The sequence below is a fragment of the Phoxinus phoxinus genome, assembly GCF_949152265.1.
Source record: "Phoxinus phoxinus genome assembly, chromosome: 11".
Classification (NCBI taxonomy): Eukaryota; Metazoa; Chordata; class Actinopteri; order Cypriniformes; family Leuciscidae; genus Phoxinus; species Phoxinus phoxinus.
The window spans coordinates 12155489-12179752 of NC_136886.1; the positions used below are offsets into that span (position 1 = coordinate 12155489).

The 24264-nt window shown below is 35.6% G+C and overlaps 1 protein-coding gene across 1 annotated transcript in view; it reads left to right on the forward strand.

Annotated features, from left to right (window-relative positions):
- cth (cystathionase (cystathionine gamma-lyase)) overlaps positions 1–18321 on the forward strand; it is a 22238-nt gene extending 3917 nt beyond the window's left edge. Inside the window, exons 8-23 of the mRNA XM_079628545.1 lie at positions 90–191; positions 281–333; positions 1056–1194; positions 7213–7347; positions 9166–9390; positions 10338–10419; positions 10504–10599; positions 10720–10829; positions 11503–11637; positions 11841–11898; positions 11984–12061; positions 12799–12951; positions 13702–13823; positions 13900–13952; positions 14539–14677; positions 17898–18321. Of these exons, the coding sequence (XP_079484671.1) occupies positions 90–191; positions 281–333; positions 1056–1194; positions 7213–7347; positions 9166–9390; positions 10338–10419; positions 10504–10599; positions 10720–10829; positions 11503–11637; positions 11841–11898; positions 11984–12061; positions 12799–12951; positions 13702–13823; positions 13900–13952; positions 14539–14677; positions 17898–17918 (1701 nt within the window). The 3' untranslated portion in view covers positions 17919–18321. The remainder of the gene's footprint in view (positions 1–89; positions 192–280; positions 334–1055; positions 1195–7212; positions 7348–9165; positions 9391–10337; positions 10420–10503; positions 10600–10719; positions 10830–11502; positions 11638–11840; positions 11899–11983; positions 12062–12798; positions 12952–13701; positions 13824–13899; positions 13953–14538; positions 14678–17897) is intronic.
- The last annotated feature ends 5943 nt before the right edge of the window (positions 18322–24264 follow it).

Here is a 24264-nt window from a genome sequence, read left to right on the forward strand (position 1 = left end):
GAGATTCCAGTCAGACCTGATTGACTCCTGATCATCTTTTTTTTTTTTTTTTTTTTTTTTTTACTCCAGGTCTTCCATCTCACCCTCAGCACGAGCTGACAAAGAGACAGTGCACAGGCTGTCCTGGGATGATCACTTTCTACATTAAAGGAAACCTGGAGCACGCCTCAACTTTCCTAAGCAATCTGAAGGTGCATTGAAACTACATATTGTTTGAAAATCTTTTCCATCCTTTTTTCTTTTTTTTTTTTTAAATAATCTGTTGTATTTTGCATTTCAGTTGTTTGCACTTGCTGAAAGTCTTGGTGGTTATGAGAGTCTAGCCGAGCACCCGTAAGTATTGAGCACACTATTCAAATCCACTGAATGTTCTGAGGGAAGATTTGATTTAAATCCAGAGCATATAGCAAAAACAAAAATTCATGAAGTATATTCAAAATCTTTTGGTTTGTGAAACGCATATGCCAAATATGCTTGGTATAGTATTAGTATGTGTGAGACCTAAAAATAGTTTAAGGGCTTTTTTTCTGACCACAAGGGGGCGCAAGAACCCATCCTGCTCCTGGAGAGCTGCTGTCCTGCAGAGTCTATCTCCAACCTAAATTAAACACACCTGAACCAGAGAATCAAGGTCTTGCATACTAGAAACTTCCAGGCAGGTTTGTTGAAGGCAGTTAAACTCTGCAGGACAGTGGCCCTTCAGGAGCAGGTTTGGACTGTACTGAATGGAAATGTATTACACTTATGTTGTTTGGTGGGTGATATTCCAGAAAGCAGGTTATGCAATTTACCTGGGTAAATTTACTCCGATTGAGAGGATAACGTCATCTTTTTCAGGGTCAGTTTACTTCAGAGGTATTCGGCGCATGCATGCTTTATTGATAAGGCTCCAGTAGACCGATTTCACACAATACTATTTGCCATATCTCTTGCTAAATCTTTCTCTATATCGCATCAATGTTACCAATGAAAAAAAGATTTGAGATCCTTGAAATGAGTTTTTGATTGGACATTTCATGCACCTCCATTTCCCATGGTGCACTTTTCTTTTCCAGAGCGATTATGACTCATGCTTCAGTTCCTGAGAATGAGAGGAAAAAGTTGGGAATCAGTGATACACTCATTCGTCTGTCGGTGGGCCTGGAGGATGAGGAAGATATTATTGCAGACCTAGAGCAAGCCCTCTGTGCTGCAGTGAGTGTTTCACAACACATTTAGGCACATACTTATCTGTAAAACATTTTTATATATAAATGTATATATTCCTGGCTAAGGAATTCAAGAATTAAAGGTATAAAATTTGTTTTATAATTTTTTTTGGTTACATGCTGATAGCAATCAATAATAGAAGTGATCTAAATATTAAAACGTGTTGTACATATATTTTCTGTGGATAATAATTGTGGGCCAAAAATTATCGTCCAATCATTGCACACGGCTTAAACATTTAAAGAACAAAGGGAAAGGCTATCCTGTACTAAATTACTTTATCAGTATTTTTGCTAATTTCCTCCAAAGGTGTTTTTCATGTGTTTAATGGTGCATAAGTGTTAACACTGAGATCATAATAAATGATTTCTGAGGATCATGTGACACTAAAGACTGGTGTAATTGCTACTGAAAATTCAGCTTTGCCACCACAGGAATAAATTGCATTTAAAAATATACATTAAAATAAAATAGATTTTTTAAAATTGTTAAATACTTTTAATTGTAATAATATTTCACAATAATATTATTGGTTTTTGTGTATTTTATTGTTTTTTTTTATATGTATATCATATATAAAGCATAGAAACCTTAATAAACCTTATTAAACCAAATACAAAATTCATTAATTAATCTAATGTCATGCAATGTTTCTTTTTTAAAACAGCATCCAAAAAAGTAAGAGACTGAAGATCAATCAGGAACCGCAGTGATGACACATGTGGACGAGACAAGGACACTTTTTTTTTTGGCACATTTATCAATTACTTCGTATATGATGGAAAATTTAACTGTATTTGTCAGGGAACAAATAACCTCAAGAAACTATCTTTTCTGCTTTTGTGTTTCTACTTTTTGTAATTATAGTTTGAGGTAATGGGACTAAACAATACAGCCTCCACTATAACGTTTTAATACAGGAAAACACCAGGACTGCAAGGGAAATCTGATATATGATGCAAATTAAGATTTGTATCTCTTTTTTTTAAATATAGACTGTTCAAGTAAGGGATTCAAGTTGATCGAGAAGAAAAGACACCCTCAGATTCAAGTAATGCACAAGCCCACAATCAGTCTATATTTTGTGCATCAAAGATGCAAAGCCACCTCATAATGTTTCAAATCACCCAGATCAGTTTTGTATTTTAAATTCTTAATATTGGCTAAATGCCTATAAGCTATTTAAATCCTAAAGGGATCACATCTGATCATTGTCTGTGCTGCCAGACCCATTAAAAGCCATTTGTAGTCTCTCTCTGTCTGTTTTGTCTTGTTCCTGAACGTCTTTGATGGTTGTACAACATAAGCAATCACTTTGAAGTCAACAAGCTCCACACATGTAATTGGAAGATAAATATTAAAAGACATATCTAATGAGCCGATCTAACAAATACATCGATAATGCTGCAAGGACAGCTTGAACTGAGAAGTAATTATTTCTCTACAGTATTTATCAGGCTTCCATTTATTTCTTCTACAGGCATGATGTGATATCATAATTACTAAACTAATCCTGACAAGACAAAATCGCTGTCCCCTAATTTGCAGTGTAAGGGTTATGCTGAAAGAAACGGAACAATGAAGAAAAATATGCTAAATATTTCATCAGGATGGCAAATATTTTTCAATTCTTGACTTTCAATTTTGCTTTTTATATGCTCATTACTTTCAGTGGGAGTCAGTTAAGGCATAAATCTGTCAAAGTATTAAATGCCTTTTTGTTTGTCACTATATTTCAATGCCTGTTTTCCACCATCTCGCCACAAGGCATATATTCTGTATCAAATAAAAAAAGCACTTCAATTATTTTATTTACGGACTCTATTTAGCAAAATATACACTCAGGAAGCACAACATCATTAACCCAGGTATTCAGTGGCAAAGGTTGTGTTCAGAGTCATAAACTACATATTATTGTCCATTTAAGACATAGCGCATGCAAAATGTCATCCCTAATCTCTCAAAGGGTCAGGACTCAGAGGTGAAAAGTTCATTCTATAATGTTTTTTTAAAATAAGTAGCCTACTGTTTAATGTTCATACTGTTTAATATTTAATGCTCGGACAGTTTGGGAGCAGTATGTGTACGTGTTACAAGATAGTAATAGATTAAAGTGTAGCTGAAGTTGCACCTCTTGTGTGACCTAATGTTTTTTCCTTCATCAAGATTAATGTTTGATCTTGCCAGGCTCCTTTCATGCTCTGCTTTCCAATTTCACCTTAAAGAAAAGATATTGTTTGATTCGCACGACCAACATCTCTAAACTGTTTAGCACCTTTGCAACATTTTCACAGGAGGGTTGGTGGCAGCATCAAATCCTCCTAATTTTTAGCCTGACTATTTATATGTAATAAATAGCCTACTTATTTCCTTTTCAGCCCACAGTTTCATGAATATATGTAATTTCAAATCTATGACTAGTAAGTGGACTTGACAACATCGTATGTTATTCTAAATGGACCAGTGTTTGCTGCCACTATGCTATAAGAATCGGTTGTGGTCATACATTTATCATAAAGATCATAAAAAAATAAAATAAAATTGTATTTAGAACAGTCCCTAACAGATGTTTACATATAGTCCACAAGACAAAATAATTGATTACACAAATGATCCAGTTCAAAAGTTTACATACGATTGATTCTTAATGTGCAGTTGGATGTCCATCAACTGTTTTTATGTTTTGTGTTATTTTTTATTTTTATTTTTTTATTGTTTATTTAAAAGGGACAATGCACATCAATCAACATTTTTTGTTTACACTCAAAATGTAAATGCGCCAGAGTTAGCCAGAGGGCTAATTTTCATCTGTAGTCCCTTGGCAGATCAACACAGCATCATAGTACATAAAGAATACATGAAAAACAGAAAACAAATGAAGAAAATAAATAGATAATAATAAGTACAATACAAAAAGGGGCAGTACCTAGGATAAGGTAAACCTAACTATTGATGATTGCAGTTTTGAGTGTTTTTAATCCATTTCTTAAGTGTACATTTAAATGAGAAATAGCTGGTGCTCTCTCTGAGTTTAGTAGGGAGACAGTTCCAATAATTTGAAGCCCGTACTGAGAAGACTGTTTGGCCAAACTTACTACGTCTATACGGTACAACACAGTCTCCCCTGGTAGCTGCCCTAGTTGCCCTGCCACTTCTGTTCTTCTGTTGTATAAATTCACCCAGTGGTGGAGGTGCAAGCCCATGTAAAATTTTGAAAATAAGACAGGCATCTAGGTAATGTAAGAAACTGTCAAAATTAAATAAATTATATTTAGTAATGATATTGCAGTGGTGATAGCCGATAGGTTTTTGATCTAAAATTTTTAAAGTTTGCTTATAAAGAGTTTCTATTGGTTTAAGAGTTGTCACATTTGCTTGGGACCAGCTTGTAAAACAATATGATATGTGGGAAAAAATCATGGCATACATAAAAAGTTTGGCTGCTTCTATGGTTAAATATGGCCTTATGTGTCTAAAGTTAGCCATATTATATTTGAGGGTATTAGACACCTTTTTAACATGTTTTTTAAAAGTTAAATTAGAATCTAAAATGATACCAAGGTATTTAAAATCGGACACAACCATGATTTTTTCTCCTTCAATAAAAACATCAGCCTGTTGTACAATTGAGGACCTCTTGGAAAAGAACATACAGACTGTTTTGTTAATGTTTAGATGCAGATCTGACATTTTTAGCCATGCAGAGACATGCACCAGTGCTTCAGTTAATTTAGTTGCAGCCTGTTGTTTGTTCTTGGCATGCAAATAAAGAACTGTATCATCAGCATACATTTGTATATTAACTGAATGACAGACTGAAGGCAAGTCATTAATGTACATGCTAAACAGGATAGGGCCCAATACTGACCCCTGGGGTACACCAATATTACAGTCGAGGTATGAAGAATGAGAATTACCAATACGTACGCTCTGTTTCCTATTAGTTAAATATGACTCCATCCATTTCATTGCCTCTTCTGAGAAATTAAAAAAAAGATAATTTTGATAATAGTATCTGGTGATTCACAGTGTCAAAAGCCTTTTTAAGGTCCAGAAACACTGCACCTACTATACCACCCTCATCTAATTTTGACTTGATATTTTCAAGGAGGAAACAATTTGCTGTCTCTGTAGAGTGATTTGTGCGAAATCCAAATTGCATTGGGTGCAAAGGGGTGTGGCCCAAGTTTAGATGGTTTTTCAGCTGTTCTGCTACCCATTTTTCTGTCACATTGGATATCACTGATAGAATACTAATGGGTCTATAATTTGACACCATTGTTTTATCACCAGACTTGTAGATCGGGGATTCTACTGCTGCTTTCCAGGAGCTTGGAAAAGTATTTTGCCTAACTGACAGGTTGATCAGATGTGCAATAGGGCGAGCAAGTGCGTCCCTGTGTACTTTTAAAAATGAGGTATCCAAACCATGTGAATCCCTTGCTTTTGAATTCTTTAACGAGGTTATAATTTTTATAACCTCTGATTCAGATATTTCATTTATTTTAAAAATTGGTTTAGTTTTATCAATAGGGATAGATGGTATAGTTACAGTTGGGATACATTGAGCCAGTTCCCTGACTGAATTTATAAAGAAATCGTTAAATGTACTTGCTATCATATCAGTATCTTGCGTCAGGATTCCATTCACTTTGAGTTCAGGTAAAGTTATATCCTTTGTTCTTTATTCCTACCAGTTAATTTATTAAGATTTCTCCAAATAAGTTTCCCATTTCCTTGAGCTTCATTAATAATTCTAATAAAAAACTCTGCCTTAGACTTTCTTAAATTCCTTAAAACCTTATTCCGGAGAGTTGTAAAAGTGAGCCGGTCGCTACTATGTCCTGATTTTAGAGCCCTCTTTAAAGCAGCGTCTCTTTCTTTCATTTGTTGCCAGAGAGTGTCATTTAGCCATGGTAAGATGGTCTTTTGCCCATGTTTACATTTCACCTTTCTTGTGAAGGCTGCTCTTATCTCTGTAACAGTAGAAAAAAAAGCGCTGCAGCTAATTTCAGTATCTCTACTAGTTAGAAGGTCAGACCAGTCAATTTGGTTTATAGCTTTTTCCAAGTTGATAGTTTCATTTTTCTGAATTTTTTCATAGAATTGATTACTTGAGGTCGATTTTACTATTTTTTTTCTGGTTAGTTTCCTTACCAGCAGTGTAATATTATGATCGGACAGACCAGTCAGCAGATTATGTGATGTAGTTACTCTCTCAGGTCTATTTGTAAGTATTAGATCAATTTGTGTCTGGGAGGAGTTAGTTATTCTTGTTGGACCTTGTATCAGTTGGGAAAGATTGAATTTATTTGTTATCTCTTTAAGTTTTTTTCTCTCATTTTTTTTTGTCCCAATTTATATTAAAGTCGCCCATTAGTATTAACTCCTTTTTACCATCACATTGCTTAAGAATATTATGGAGATGCTCATAAAATATGTTGTTGGTTGATGGTGGTCGATATAGGCAAATAACAATGAAAGACATTTGAGGAGATAGTGGCATATTCAACCCAATACTCCATGTCTATTTCCTGTGACCATTCAATGAGGTTACATGTTATTGTGTTTTTAACATATACTAGCAATCCCCCACCCTTACTCTTATTTCTATCCCTCCTAAACACATTATAACCAGAAATGTCAAAAGCAGCCTCAGGCGAGTGCTTGTTAAGCCATGTTTCAGACAGACCAAGGAAGTCCAAATTAGAGTGAGACAATAAGTGTTCTAGCTGATTGCTTTTAGAGACAATGCTTCGTATATTTAAATGTCCGCTGAGTAATCCCTTGGGTTTGGATTGCGGATCCCAGATCAGTTTTGCATGATTAAGAGTTTTAAAAAAGTTAATTCTTCGATTTTTCCGAATCGCCGGGTTTAGTCCCCAGTGTTGCCGGTTGAAAAAGGGCTGTCTAACTGGATTTGCGGTTTGGTTGGACTTGTTTTCTTGTGAGGGTGGAGCAGTCAAAGTTTGAAACTCACCGCTACCTGGCATTCGTGGACAGGAGCGCTCCCCAAACAGCATCCGAGGCAGGTCCCTGCCAACTGCGGCTACAACATCCAAAGCAGGGACAGCACACCGTGTATCGTCACCAGAGAAAAGCGCCACAGCGGGAGCGCCGCTTCCCAGCCAGGATGAAGTAACCAGGCCATTGTTATTCTCCATTGTTATTAAGCAATGTACCTGTATAAAAAGTGGAAACTGAAATGTCAGTTCTAACCATCATCACATAGCCAAAAAACCTGCTTAAAAGCTTACTTTTGAGCAATTTGATTAAATTAAGGCTTTACTTTATATGAGTCATGCTACTAGGACAGACTAAATATTGTGATAATGAATTGCCATTTCATTCTCAGAGAATTATTTTGCTTTCATACTTTAGTTTCTTTCATATTTCACTTAATTTGGCAATTACAATCTCTTCCCATTCATAGGCGCAGGTAAAACACAATGAAAAGTGACTTTGGCCAGTATTATGCATCACATTAGAAATGTTCTAGGTGTAATTACTGGATGATGACACATTTCGTTCCTCTGAGTGTCTTTGTGAAGATGTGCCAGTTCATATGCAGCTCTGGCCATGTAAGGTCATTCAGATAGATCAAGTGGAAAATTACTCTGTTAAACTTTGAGCCATCCATTTGGTTTAAGAAAGCAGTTGGCTTTAGAGATTAGACATCTTCAAAAAGTTTAAATGACCAAAAATGATAATTATGGTTATGTAGGACAAAAGGTATGATTTGTTTATGTTTGTTGTTGCTTATTTACACACACTGTATGAGTAATTATTCTCTTTCCCTTAATGCTCTGTAATCCATTATGCAGTGCAGCTTTCTTCATTCTAACCACCTCTTAAAAAATACAGTTTTTATCTTGGACTTTACCAAAAGCCATAACATAACATTAAAGAAATCATACAAACAAGGGGTTTTGAGTGCTGTTTTGCCAACATTAATGCTATCTTTTCTACTTTTATCAACTTCTAGCAAGTGTTGAAGAGCATGTCTGCCAAATCATGCTAAATATAAAGTACAAAGCAGAGTTCAGGCATCTCCATTTGGAATGAACTTTGACCTCCATCTGGTGAGAGAAGCCTCTCTTTGAAAGCCCTAATGTTATCCTCTCCTGCTGTGTAATTGCAAACCAACTCCACTCATTATCTTATCACTCAGTTATCAGAGGATGTCTTTAACAAACTCGTGGTGTTTCATGAATAGGACAATTCATGAATTGAATGAGAATTCAAGCTCCAGTCATCTTGAAATGGCAGGCCTTTGTATTATGCAGGAATTCTAAAGCATAAAGGCTATCTGGGATTATTATGTATTTGAATATATAAATATTACAATACATCAAGCCCCTATTATATTGAACTACATTGCATTAAAATCCAAGGTTTACCATGCATCATCTTGCTCGGAGCGACCGTAGGCCTATAAATGCTTGGAAATAAAGCATCTTTAAATCCATATGCAGAACAGAAGAATGTAGGCTAGCCTAATATAATAATATATTATTTCCTGATGTCTTTTTGTTGACCAACATCCACTTCAGACTCTTGGAGATCTTGTAAACTGTTAAAAAGCTACAGGTCACAGCTCACACAGTTCAGCTCAAAATCTATGGCTTTTTTTATTTTCCTTTTTTACTAGCACAACAGTTTGCATATGAATTAAGAATCTGTACCGCTTCTAAATATATTATGTTAATAAAACCTCTGTTGAACATTTACATTAGCCTATTGTACGAATATATATTTTTTATATAACACAACTTATTACATAACCTCAGTGAATAACGTGACCCAGCACGCCCCTTATAAATCGCCAATCCACTGCTTGCCCTTACACACACGCGCACAGTGTATTGGCGTATAACTGTTTTGTAGCTGAACTACTAAAATATTTATTTTTTATAAATCATTAACACCAAGAGAGAGCTGTTCGCTTTTCTATGATCTCGGAACCCTGTCTCATCGTCAGCCATATCCGGAGTGCGCATGGCTTCACACATGCAGAACGACAGCAGCTCAGCCTCTGCCGGCTTCCAGCCGGTCTTTAAATCGTTTGCCACAGATGCGATCCACGTTGGTTCAGAGCCGGAGCAGTGGAAGTCTATGGCCGTAGTGCCTCCAATTTCACTGTCTACCACCTTTAAACAGCACGGTCCGGGGAAACATGCGGTAAATTGTAAGGGGTTGACATTGAGAATAGGCCTATACGAGCGTAGTTTTGTTTTTCGTATAGTCCGAGATTTGTGTTGTGAACGCAGTCGGGCGGATCGAGTGAGCGGTTCTGTGGTGGTTAGAGCTGTTACCATGTGATGTGAAATCAGTGTGAAATGAATAATGGCAGGACTTTTACTGTGAAAAAAAGAGTTTTTTTCTTTTTAAATAATGTATTCATATGTAAATATAAACTAACCACGGTTAAGTACATTAATAAGTTTATAATCTTCTGAAAATCACGTCTGGTTTTAGATGGTCTGGTTTAGAGAGGCCTTGGACACGTTTCATCGCGAAGACTACAAATCTAGGCCGGTTTAAGTCTAATTGTTTTCAGCAGGGTAAACGAAAGATATAGTAGCCTAGAACTTGTCGGCTTTACTTGGTTTGAATATCATAACCTTAAGCCAGGCCAATTTGTGTAAGAACGTGGATAGTTAAATTAACTTGACATTAAACAACACAACAGGTTGAGGTCAAATACTTACTGGTAATTATTATGCTCAATTGCTCCTCTGAAAAAAACGTTAAATAGCTGGTTGAAGATGGTCTTAGCTGATTCAAACTGGTCTCCCAAACCCATCTAGAACCAGTCAACAGATAATAATATTTAGGTTACTTTTTCAGAATGGTTGATACAGATTACAGCAGGAAATCTGCTGCAAGTTGATTGAAGAGTCATGAGAACAGCCAGGTCAGGTTTGGTTGTGAACTCTCTCTTCATAAAGACACAGCAAACTAACAGTAGGCTACCAACTTTGACAGTTTTTGTGAATCTTAAATGTAAATTTTTATTTTCTTTATTGCTCACTCACAGATTTGACACTTTATTTGCACAATTCAAATCACTTTTCTATAGTATTCTGAATTCAACTCTTTTTTCCCTCTAATGTTTTATCTGCCAGGGTTTTGACTACAGCAGGTGTAGAAATCCAACCAGAAACTGTCTTGAGAAAGCAGTTGCTGCTTTGGATGGTGCACAATACTGTGAGTGCATTACCAACACAAAATAATTAAATATTATCTACAAATGACATTGCTATAAACCTAAAGCTCTGACTTTCCTAATAGGTCTCGCTCTTGCCTCTGGATCTGCTGCGACTTTTACCATTACACATCTTTTTAAGGCCGGAGATGGAATTATATGCATGAATGATGTTTATGGAGGTGAGTTAAAGCTCCTAATAATGCATAAAACTAATTTTAACTATTACACTTGGTAGAAAAGAGAGTAAAATACTGAGATATAGCTGAGAGAGACTGAGACTGTCATGTTTTTCCCCACAGGAACTAACCAATATTTCAGAAAAATAGCTGCGGAATATGGCATTGACGTCACTTTTGTTGACCTCACGAAGCTAGACGAGCTAAAAGCAGCTTTAAAACCGAATACAAAGGTACACCTGGTAGAGAAAGCAGTTTTTTTTTTAAAGAATGTGATCAGTTTTTGAGATATGCTTTTTAGTTTTTTTTTGGCAGTAAACTATATAAAAAATGGCAGTACATTTTCTGCCAAAATGACTGTGAGAAAGGGGGTGGATGGAGAAATATTTGCTCACAGGATTAAACCTGACAGCATACAGTTTGTTAAAGGGTTAGTTCACCCAAAAGTGACATTTCTGTTATTAATTACTCCCCATCATTATCGTTACACACCCAGAAGACCTTTGTTCATCTTCGGAACACAAATAAAGATATTTTTTGATGAAATCCGAGAGCTTTCTGTCCCTCAATTGGGAGCAATGCAATTTACACATTAAAGGTCCAGAAGAACGATAGGAAAGGCATAATTCAATGTAACTCCAGTGGTTTAACCTCAATTTTATGAAGTGACGCTTTGTTTGCAAAGCCCCCCATATGTAGTTGAAAAGTTACTTATAGTTAGTAGAATGTCTAAAGTGGACTATCGAAATAAAGTGGGACCAAAATATCTTCATTTGTGTTCTGAAGATGAACAAATGTCTTACGGGTGTGAATGGAACGAGATGAGGGTGAGAAATGAATGACATGATTTTCATTTTTGGAATTACTTGAAATAAAATTGGGTAATAAATATTCCCGTTTCTACAGATGCTATGGATTGAAACACCCACAAACCCTACTATGAAGGTCGTGGACATTCAGGGCTGTTCAGATATTGTCCATGCGCACAACAAGGAGACACTTGTTGTTGTGGACAACACTTTCATGTCAGCCTACTTTCAGGTATACACATTTATTTTGATGGTCTTTAAATTACTTGAGTAGATAACTAGGGATATGAAAGACAATTTAAAAAGTGAGGTAACTCTTAAAAGTAAATTTTATTAAGCATATGATAGCATATAATACTTGTTTAAAAAGAAATTCAGTGCAGGGACTAAACCATTGATTTAAATTTTTCACAATTTTTCTTATCACTGGAACAGCGCCCCCTTGCGCTTGGAGCCGACATCTGCATGTACTCTGCAACTAAATACATGAATGGTAAAAACAAATACAAAAGAGATATAACATTTTATACAATTGTAAATTTTCTTGATCAAAGTTAAAATGATCTATATAATTCCAGGACACACTGATGTTGTCATGGGGTTGATTTCTCTCAACCGTGCGGACGTCTATGAACGCTTGAGGTTTTTTCAGAGTGGTAAGGCTCTTCTTAAACTGGAACTTTAAAAGTCTGATAACATCCTTATTTTGAGCAAACAGCTCTTCTCTTTATGACATGGCCTTGTGACTCGAGATCAAAATGGCTTTAGTGTATTTTACAAGCAGTTTATAGCATATTATTTAATAAGAGAAGTTTATTACCCTTTGAAATAAAGGAGTCATAAAAATAAAGAACCAAGGAACCAAAGACTGTTAAAGGTTCAGTTCAGTGTTATAATGTACATAAATATAGAGAAAATGTTGTGTTTTAATATGCTAGAGAGAGACACCGGGTGTAATCTTCAAATATGTCTCTGCGAACAAGGAATTATAGCAAGAATGAAGTTCTTTTATCTAACCTTCTTTTGTAAGGGACGAGACAAATGCCTTTCATTCACTTGAATAGAAAGTTACTTATCAGTTATGTAAAATGTAATTTATTCAAATGTCCTTGGCACTCCCTCTTGATTTCGAAGTGCATAGCTCAGAGAAAGTGTCAGGAAAATCTTCCTGGTCTTATCCCTGAATGTATAATTTGAGCAAACTGTAATTTTATCAACTTCACCTCACACCTCCCAACTGTTCCAGTCCTGATGTGATGAATAATCTTGTGCTTTCTGTAATTTGTCACCTTGCATATTCGTCCTTGACTGTGACACTGAAAATGAGCTTGAGTCATTTGCACAGCAGAAGTAGAAGTTTATTTTCATATCTGTTCTCCTATCGTCAATTCAGAGCTTGGGGCCGTTCCATCTCCATTTGACTGTTATATGTGCAACCGGGGTCTGAAGACACTGCACCTGAGAATGAAGCAGCACTTTAAGAATGGACTGGCAGCGGCACAGTTTCTAGAGGCCGACCCAAGAGTGGAACGAGTCATCTTCCCAGGTGTCTGTTATTATCCTCACATTATAGAAGTGTATGTTGGGTGAAGTTAACATACTCGGTGATTGCTCAAGTAACACTTCTGAAAATAAGATTTCAAATGAATGCAATGGTAAATGTTTGAGTCGATAATAATTCTCTATGAGTGGGATATTGTGAATTTATATACACTACCCACACATTTTAGGGTTGATGTTTTAATGTATTTGAAAGAAGTCTGTTATGATCACAAAGGCTGCATTTAAAAAAATAAAAATAAATCAAAAATAATGTAATTTTTAAAAAATATTATTAAACATTATGATGATATAATTTTTTTATATATTTAAATTCCTGTGATGGCAGGGTTTGCAGCCTTTTTTCCAGGCTTCAGTGTCACATGATACTTCATAAATCATTCTAATATGCTGATTTAGTGCCCAAGAAACATTTCTTATTATCACAGTTGAAAACGGTTTTGCTACTTAATATTTTTGTGGAAACTGTGATAAATTTTTTTCAGGATTCTATGAATAGAATATTTTTTGTAACAATGTAAAAGTCTTTACTATCACTTTTAATTAGTTTAATGTGTCCTTGCTGAATACAAGTATTTAATTAAAAAAAATCTTACTGATCTCAAACTTTTGAATAGTAGTGTAGGGACCTCATTGGTATTATACCTGTGGCCAACCTTAAACTTTATTGTTTAAAATGAACAGATATTGAGGGATTCCAGTCAGATTTAATTGACTCTGTCATCTTTTACTCCAGGTCTTCCATCTCACCCTCAGCACGAGCTGACAAAGAGACAGTGCACAGGCTGTCCTGGGATGATCACTTTCTACATTAAAGGAAAACTGGAGCACGCCTCAACTTTCCTCAGCAATCTGAAGGTGCGTTGAAACCACATTTGAAAATCTTTTACATCTTAAAAAAAAAAAATATATATTTATATATTTTGCATTTCAGTTGTTTGCGCTTGCTGAAAGTCTTGGTGGTTTTGAGAGTCTAGCCGAGCACCCGTAAGTATTGAGCACACTATTCAAATCCACTGACTGTTCTGAGGGAAGATTTGATTTAAATCCAGAGGATATAGGAAAACTAAATCATTGAGTATATTCACTTTTTTTTGTTTTATTTATTAAACAAGTATGCTTGGTTGTAATATGTTTAAGCCCTAAAAAAATGCTTGAGGGATTTTGGATGGCCACAAGGAGGCGCAAGCACTGTGATGTTGTACTTAGAGGAAATTGCAGTAACAACACTTTTGTTGTATGAGCCTTTTGTGTCATTGTAGAACATTATTCAGCAAGAACTAATGGAACATTTCTTTAGGCTATTATAGTCAGGCTTCAATATAAAAACAAAGTAAAGGGTTAATATCCAGGTGGCTTTTGAAACATCATTGTGTGATGGATTAATAATTCTCATGGCTCACAAGTAATTCACTAGAATGCAAGTGATAACGTCACTGAATTATCTAGTTACATCTTATTTGATATCGCACCCGCACCAATGTTACTATGATTTATACTGGAGAAAAATAAACTCGTTTTGAGGGGACATTTCATGCACCTCCATTTCCCATGGTGCACTTTTCTTTTCCAGAGCGATTATGACTCATGCTTCAGTTCCTGAGAGTGAGAGGAAAGAGCTGGGAATCAGTGATACACTCATTCGTCTGTCGGTGGGCCTGGAGGATGAGGAAGATATTATTGCAGACCTAGAGCAAGCCCTCTGTGCTGCAGTGAGTGTTTCACAACACATTTGTACACATACTTTAATATATATGTGTGTATATATATATATATATATATATATATATATATATATATATATATATATATATATAATAAAACAGCATCCACAAAAATGTTATGCAATAAAATAATTATTAAACTATTATTTGAAGACTGGAGTAATGATGCTGAAAATTCACCTTTACCATCACAGTCCTAAATTACACATTAGAATATATTAAATAGAAAGCAGTTCATTTAAATGGTAAAATCTCAAACTATTACAGTATTATTCATCAAATAAATGCAACCTTTTGTGAGCATAGGAGAATTCTTTTTAAAAATGTAAATGAAAAATTAATAAAAAATTAAATAAAAAATACAGTCTAGGCCTAGGGAAACGAAGACTTTCAGTCTTACTGGTCCCAAATAGATCTACAGATGGCCAGTGCATTAAGTGTATGTTATACTGATTAAAGGCATTATATGTGATCATGTGCATTTCTGTTTGTAGAGCTTCATTTTCTGACCAAAGGTGCGTTAAATGGTGCACCCTTATGTAAATTGATTTTATTCCCTGAAATATGGCTTTTCTTTTTAAGCGTGTGTCAACACCGAGATTATTTCAGCCTATAAAGTTCAGTGAGCCATCTCTGAGAGCACAGGCCATTTCCACTCTCTCTAAAGTGCACAGGAAAATAAGGTTCTGGGAAATAAAGACAAATCAGCTCAGGTCAGAGTCTGATAATTATTCCCATAGAAACGTATATTTGAGAGGAGAACGCTAGGAGTTTGTGGGCTGTGCAGTGGCTCTGCTCTGTGCAGTCTCTCGGGAAGCTTGTTCGCTCTGTTGGGCGCCGTCTTTTAGCGTGATTTCGCGGCGTTGCAGATGTGTGAACGGATGCTTATTAGAGAGCAAAGGTGCAGCAGTATAGGTTGATCAAATTTGTATACCGGTACACCATGCACCCCATTATTGTGAAGGTCTTTTCTTCTGTCTGAAATTCAATGCCAGCCCTGCAGTTCCATATCTGATCCCTTTAGATGTGCTTTGCTGCACATCTTAAGAGAATGGAAACGAAATCACGACTTGTATCCAAATGATATCTAAAATCCCACTGAGCTTACACAATAGGAGCTTTTGTGATTTGCGGTGTGTTTTGATTGGATGACTTGTTCTGAGGAGGTGAGTTCCATTAGGTCCTGGCACACAGTTTTCCTCTGAGAGTTATAGATCTTCAGTCTCCTCCATTCTATCTGAAAACCGTAGGTTAATTATCTGCCATTTTGTGAGGTTTTAAAAAAAGGAATAAATATGCTAATGTTCACTGCATTTATTGAACCACTGTCTGCGAGGAGCCTTTAATTGCTGCCTCTGTGGCCAGGCCCTGTTTCAACCAGTTGGCAGAGACTCAGGACAAACATCAACCTTCAGATATAGGGTGAAATAAATATGAAAGTTTCAATCTCCAGGAACAGGATTGGGCACACCTGGATTATATAATTATTAGTAATATCAGAAAGTGAACAGTCAGTTCTTGAATTTCATTTGTTGGAAGCAGGAAAAAAGTGGCAAGCAAAAAGATCTGGGTGACTTTGACAACTGGGTCAGAGCATTTCCAAAATGGCATGACTTTGGAGTGTTCCTGGTATACAGTGGTTAGTACCAACCAAAAAAAGTGGTCCAAGAAAGCACAAACAGTGAACCAGGGTCAAGGGTGCCCAAGGCTCATTGATGCCTTTGGGGAGTGAAGGTTAGCCCGTCTGGTCTGATCACACAGAAGAGCTACTGTAGCTCAATTTGCTGAAAAACTTAATGCTGCCCATGATAGGAAGTTATCAGGAAACACAGTCCATTACAGTTTGCTGCATGGTCATGTGTAGTCGGCCCCAGTCAGAGTGCCCATGATGACTGCTTGTCTACCACCAAAAGTGCCTACAATGGGCACATGAGGGTCAGATCTGGACCATGGAGCAATTAAAGATGGTTGCAATGGAGCAATGGAAGGTTGCCTCTGTTGAATCATCTTTTAGATCAGGTGGATGGCCAGGAGCATGTGTGTCGTTTACCTGGGAAAGAGATGGCAGCAGGATGCACTATGTGAAGAAGACAGGCCGACAGAGGCAGTGCTGGGCATTCATGTGGTAAACATATACCACCTACCTAAAGATTGTTGCAGACTACGTATACCCCTTCATGGCAATAATGTCCCCTGATGGCAGTTGTCTCTTTCCACACTTTTTTTCAAAGTGTTGTGCTGGACCAACAAATCCGATCCATGGAAGCCCCACCTTGAATGACTTAAAGGATCTGCTGCTAATATCTTGGATGCAAGTGTGGAGTCCTTGACGTATCAGAGCTGTTTTACATAAGGTGGAACCTACAAGATATTAGGCAGATGGTTTTAATGTTGTGCCTGATCAGTGCATATATATGAGCCAAAACAGTCACAGGTGAAGCGAATGTCATTGACCATCTCCTAACAAAGACACATGTTAAAGTCTTGGTAGATTAGATGCTAAGCAAACAATCAGTTCTTGTAATCAACGTGTTGGATGCAGGAGAAATAGGCAGGGATCTGAGTGACTTTGACAAGGGCCATTGTTATGGCAAGGTGAGTGGGTCAGAGTGTCTCTGAAAGGCTTGTGGGTTGTTCCCAATGTTCCAACAGTCTTCTGAGGAGGGACAAACCACAAACAGATTTTCACAAACAAAAGATTTCTATTTCAAATAAATCCTGTTCTTTTGAACTTTCTATTCCTCAAATAATCAACATTGATAATAATTATAGAAATGTTTTTTCCTAAGCACCAAACCAGCATATTACAATGATATCGGAAGGATCGTGTGACACTGAAGACTATAATATTTTAGCTTTGCTATCACATGAATAAAAGACATTCAAATTATTTTAATAGATAAGTTGTTTTAAATGGTTAAGTTCCGTCAATTATAATAATATTTCACAATATTAGCCTATTTTTTTTTACTGTAGTTTTGGGCAAATAAATGCAGCATTGCTGAGCTTTGGAGACTTCTTCAGAAACAAAAAACCTTACCAAACCAAAACTTTTAAATAGTAGTGTACATGTATAAACCCTGTATTAAACCAAATACTAATTTAAATTTCCTGTTAAAACCTAGATATTTTTCAATATTCAGTAAATCTAATGTCATGCAACCTGTTTTTTTTAAACAGCATCCAAAAAAGTAAGAGACTGATCAAGATCAATCAGGAACAGCAGTGATGCCACATGTGGACGAGACGAGGACACTTTTCTTTGGCACATTTATCAATTACTTTATGCTTGACAGTAATGCTTGAAAAACATTAATTGCCATCTTTTCATTCAAAGTACTGGATAATTGGTGTTTTTGTCTTTCTATTTATTGTAATTATAGTTTGACGAGGTAGTGGGGCTAAAAAAAACAGAAACCCTCAGAGATCCTCAAGTAATGCACAAGCACACAATCATTCTTTATTTTCTGCATCAAAGATGCAAAGCCTCCTCATAATCTCTTTCATTGATCAGTTTAGTATTTTAAATACTAGATATTGACTAAATGCCTAAGTGTTTTTAATCCTAAAGGGATCACATCTGATCATTGTCTGTGCTGCCAGACCCATTAAAAGCCATTTGTAGTCTCTCCCTGTCTGTTTTGTCTTGTTCCTGAACGTCTTTGATGGTTGTACACCATAAGCAATCACTTTGAAGTCAACAAGCTCCACACATGTAATTGGAAGATAAATATTAAAAGACATATCTAATGAGCCGATCTAACAAATACATCAATAATGCTGCAAGGACAGCTTGAACTGAGAAGTAATTATTTCTCTACAGTATTTATCAGGCTTACATTTATTTCTTCGATGGGCATGACGTGATGCTTACATTACTAGTCCTGACATTTGTTGTCTCTTAATTTCCTGAGCAATTGAAGATTTTTTTTTAGGTGCTGAAAGAAACTGAATAATCAAGAACATATATTATGTGAAAAATATTTAATCAGGATGGCAAATATTTTTCAATTCTTGACAGCCAATTTAGCTTGTATATGCCCAGTTTTACTGATAAATGACATTTAGTGTGAGTCAATTAAGGCAGAAAGTATTAAATGCCTTTTTTTTTGTCACTATTTCAATGCCTGTTTTCCACCATCTCGCCACAAGGCATATACAGTATTCTGTATCAAATGAAAGAAACACTTCAATTATGTTATTTACTGACTCAAAAGTCCATTTAGCAAAATATACACTCAGGAAGCACAACATCATTAACCCAGGTATTCAGTGGCAAAGGTTGTGTTCAGAGTCATAAACTACATATTATTGTCCATTTAAGACATAGCGCATGCAAAATGTCATCCCTAATCTCTCAAAGGGCCAGGACTCAGAGGTGAAAAGTTCATTCTATAATGTTTTTTTAAATAAGTAGCCTACTGTTTAATGTTCATACTGTTTAATATTTAATGCTCGGACAGTTTGGGAGCAGTATGTGTACGTGTTACAGGATAGTAATAGAATAAATTGTAGCTGAAGTTGCACCTCTTATGAGACCTAATGTTTTTTCCTTCATCAAGATTCATGTTTGATCTTGCCAGGCTCCTTTCATGCTCTGCTTTCCAATTTTCACATAGCCAAAAAGAGAAGATATTGATTTGCACACACAAGCCTATCTCAAAGATGATGGATGATCATTGACAATGTCATTCTGATTTTAGCAGGACTTTTACATTAACATAAAATGCTAAATATTGGTTGCACGACCAACTTTTAAACTATTTTGCAACATTTTCACAGTAGGTTGGTGGCGACAGTGAATTATTCTCCTGACCTGAGATTATATAATTGGCTATTCCCACAGTATATGTAATTTCAGAACTTTGACTGGCAAGTGAACTGTTTAAGCAGACAACATCATATGTTAGTCTAAATGGACCAGTGTTAGCTGCCACTGTTAGCCACTATGGTAGTAACAATCGTTTGTGGTCATAGTTTATCATATAGATCATACAAATTACATATTGTTTGTACTTAGTACTGTCCTGAACAGATGTTTACATATAGTCCAGTCCATGATACAAAAAAATATATCTGATTTTACACAAATGAACCAGTTCAAAAGTGTACATACGCTTCATTCTTAATACTGTATAATATATTTTGTTTTAGTCCATTGTAAACTGCCTACTGTCTTTTAAGTTGGCATGAAATAGAAATTCACCCTATCTTCATCTATTTTTTAAATGCATCTTATTGATTTTGTGAACCGTTCATCCATCATCCATGTTACATTTTTGACCTGGTAATTTCTAATCAAACTGTCATAACTCAGTCTTCCCCTTATTTTACAATTAACCATAAGCTCACATTCAGATCTGCCTTCATCCAATTGATCCGATCGAAAAAAGTGCCCCTTGATTTTTCTTTTTCACAATATTGATGAATAGATCGGTACTGCACATTATTTGATTTCCCTATGACCACAATTTTACATGCTGTGCCACTGGCTGGTAAACATTCAAATGCTTTATATATGCAATGTGCCTGTCTAAAAAAGTGGAATCTGAAATTGTATTTTCACATTCTACCATCACAGAGGCGAAAACCTGATTAAAAGCTTATACCTTTGAGCAATTTGATAAAATAAGATATATAAAAAGGCTTTACTTTATATGAGTCATGCTATTACAGGACAGACTAAATGTTGTGATAATGAATCCATTTCATCCCCAGAGATTTATTGTGTCGTTTTTATATTTTGATTTACAATGTTCCTTTCAATAGTTTTCATATTTCACTTAAATGGGTAATAGCAATCTCTTCCCATTCGAATAGGCGCAGGTACAAAATAATGAAAAGTGACTTTGGCCAGTATTATGCATCACATTATACATTTTGTAGGTGTAATTACTGGATGATGACACATTTCGTTCCTCTGAGTGTCTTTGTGAAGAGTTGCCAGTTCATATGCAGCTCTGGCCATGTAAGGTCATTCAGATAGATCAAGTGGAAAATTACTCTGTTAAACTTTGAGCCATCCATTTGGTTTAATAAAGCATTTGGCTTTAGAGATTAGACATCCTCAAAAAGTTGAAATGACTGCAATGATTGCAATTATGGTTATGTAGTGTTATTAGTGTCCAGAAAGGCGCTATATAAATGTAATGAATTATTATTATTATTATGTAGGAGAAAAGGTATTATGTTAATGTAGGTATTAGGTTCATGTTTGTTGTTGCTTATTTTCACACACTGTATGCTTGTTTATTCTCTTTCCCTTGATCCTATCTTTGTAATCCATTACACAGTGCAGCTTTGTTCATTATAAACACCTCTTAAAAAAACTGTTTTTATCTTGGACCATTTGTAATGTAAAAGAAATCATACAATCCAGGGGCTTGCTGTTTTTTTTGCTTTTGAGTGCTGTTGTCATCCTTGTCGATGCTAATATTTTTTCCTTATCAAACTTTTAGTGCTCCAATCACAATAGTGTTCAAGAGCTTGTCTGTCAAATCATGCTAAACTACATTTCCAATGGTCAAAACAAAAACAGCTCAGAGCTTCACAATCAATAAAGTCCAGTTGTGTACATGGAACCTCTCATCGTCAGTTTAATGTGGTGCCACTGCACATAATAGACTTTCATGAATCAATCTTTCAGAAAGACAATCAAGGTAATTGTTTTGGTTATTATCTTTTCCGATTGGAAATTATGCCTCTTCTGCTCGTTCATGTACTTCTAAATACGAGAGATGCAAACTGGGCTATTTCTACTTAATTAAATCTGATGTCTTACGAAACCATACAGAGTAACCATGGAAATTTGAACCATGGAAACCTTTTTATTCCTTGCAATGAAGAGACAGGAAGTGTAACCTTGAAGTGTCTGCTTCAGTGCTTACCTTTCTTTTTAATTTCTCAATTGTGTCTGTTAAAGTAATTAAATAATTGTGGCGCTCCAGGTCCAGCTCTGTACTGAGTGAAACCGGTCGCACGTATCCCAGGGTACAGAAGCATCTTCTGAGTCAGAGACAGGAGGTTCATCAAGGTTACATTCAGTTCTGACAGGGACAAGATTCACTCCTACAGTGTTTTACTCTGACGCACACACACTAGAATGAAGATTACTTGTTATTCAGTGGAACACAATGCTGAGTTACTTAATTTTCCTGTGTGAGGGACGGTATTTTGTCAAATGCGTCATTGCACAGAGATGGACACTTTCCTGTACACCAAAAGCTGAACTTTGTCATAGTGTAATAACACTCAGGCTTCGAGTTTCAGGCATGAAAAGGATGCATTTTGTTATTTTATTCTTTTTGGATGCATTATACTCTTTTAAGCAGTAGCAAAAACAAGACATTTTCTTCTGTATAAAAGTATTGTTACAGAATTATTATGAACAAAATATGACATCACATTTCTACATGACAGGCAAAGTCTTACAACAATTATTATGGCAATATATATATACATATATATATATATATATATATATATATATATATATATATATATATATATATATATATATATGCACAGAGTAAGGTGAATATATTGTGTACTGTATGCACTGCAAGTATAGTATTGTACTGTATATTGGCTACTGAATGTCTGTATATTCAGTACTTGCATACTTTAAAAATACTGCAAAACTGCAAAAGCCAAAAATTCCAAATAATACTGTAAATGAAAAGCATGTTATGGGACACTCAAATCTGTAAGTTGAGCAACTGCAAAATAAAAGGTCAATGAGAGATGCATTCTGCTTCAACATCATGTCTTCTTCTGGCCTGAGGACTTTATCCACATCACAGGCAATGTTGTCTCTTGCCAGACAGAGGGAAAAACTTTCCAACCTTACACATCCAGCCTTGACAACACAGTCCTTGCTTGTCCTCATCCTCTTCCTCCTCTTACGCATCTTCCTCCTCTCCCTCTCAGATTGTTTCCATCAATTGTTTGTATCATATTCAGTGCATCTGTGTCACCTGCATTCTGAACTGGCTCATATTTCATACAAGTTTGATCACATCATTAGAAATAATGTTGTGTGTATAAATGATGACAACTGTGTTGTAGTTGTGTTTAACTTTTGCCTGTTGTGTTTAGTGTTTTCCGGCACAAATGAATCACAGTGCGATATGGGTTTTAATGAGTGAGAATAGAGTTTTGCAAAAAGAGTGCAGATTTGTAAACAGCGTCTAACTGCCTGAACTTGTTTAACGTTTTTCAGAAATAGTGATTTATTCGACAAATTGGTTTAGGCTATTGAGAATTTGGTGTTTTAGCAATTCAGAAAAACTGTAATTAGCCTAGTTGTGAAATTATTATTAATTTCTTATTAATTTCCTTGATCCCTCCTGTTGAAATTTGTTTGGTTGGGAATTTATGGAGCCTTTTTTTAGGTCTTTAGACAGGCGCTGGTCTATTGTCTGCCCATGTACAAGGTGACACTGACTTTCAAATGAATCAGTCAGAGAACATAAACTTCTAGATAGGGCTTCTTGGAACATGGAGTTCCCTAAAAAAAACTAAAAGGCAGGCAATGAATCATAAATCAGGAGACACTTTTACAAGACCAAAATTGATTTACCTCTATTGGAAGTAGGTGTCTTGCATGCGTTATAAAGAAAATGATTATATGTGACCCTAGATCACAAAACAGTCACAGGTCACACGGGTATATTTGTGGCAATAGCCTAAAATACATTGTATGGGTCAAAATTATAGATTTTTCTTTTATTCCAAAAATAATTAGGATATTAAGTAAATATCATGTTCCATAAAGATATTTAGTAAATTTCCTACCATAAATATATATAACGTTTACTTTTGTGAGTGAATGCAGCACAATTGCAAACATAAATGGACAGCTTTAGAGGCGATTTTCTCAATGTTTAGATTTTTTTGGACCCTCAGATCCCAGATTTTCAAATAGTTGTATCTCGGCCAAATATTGTTATATCCAACAAACCATAAATAAATGGAAAGCTTATTTATTCAGCTTTCAGGTGATGTATAAATCTAGATTACATAAAATTGACCCATGTGACTGGTTTTGTGGTCCAGGGTCACAATATATATATATATAGCCTATATATATATAATCTGAAAAATAATAATTAAATTTTCAAATATTAATATTAATAATTAATTGAACATTATACATTTTGTAATATTTTCTTTTTCTTTCTGTGTTTCCGAGACAGGCTGAAAATAAACGTATAAAATGTTGATACTGTATGATGATATATAAGTGTGCAAAAGCAAGAAAAACATCAAAGTTTTCTGAAAATAGCATGACCAAAACATCCAGTACAGCACAAAGCAGAGTTTGGGCCCGAACTTTGACCTCTATCTGAGAGAAGCCTCTCTTTGAAAGCCCTAATAGGATATTATCCTCTTTTCCTGCTGAGATGCAATTTCAAACCCACTCTAGTCATTATCTTAACACTCAATTATCCAAGGATGGCTTTCACAAACTCATGGTGTGTTTCAGGAATGAGATAATTCATTCATTAAATGTCAAATCAAACCCCCGTCTTTTTTAAATCACAGGCCTTTGTATATATATATACACACAATCA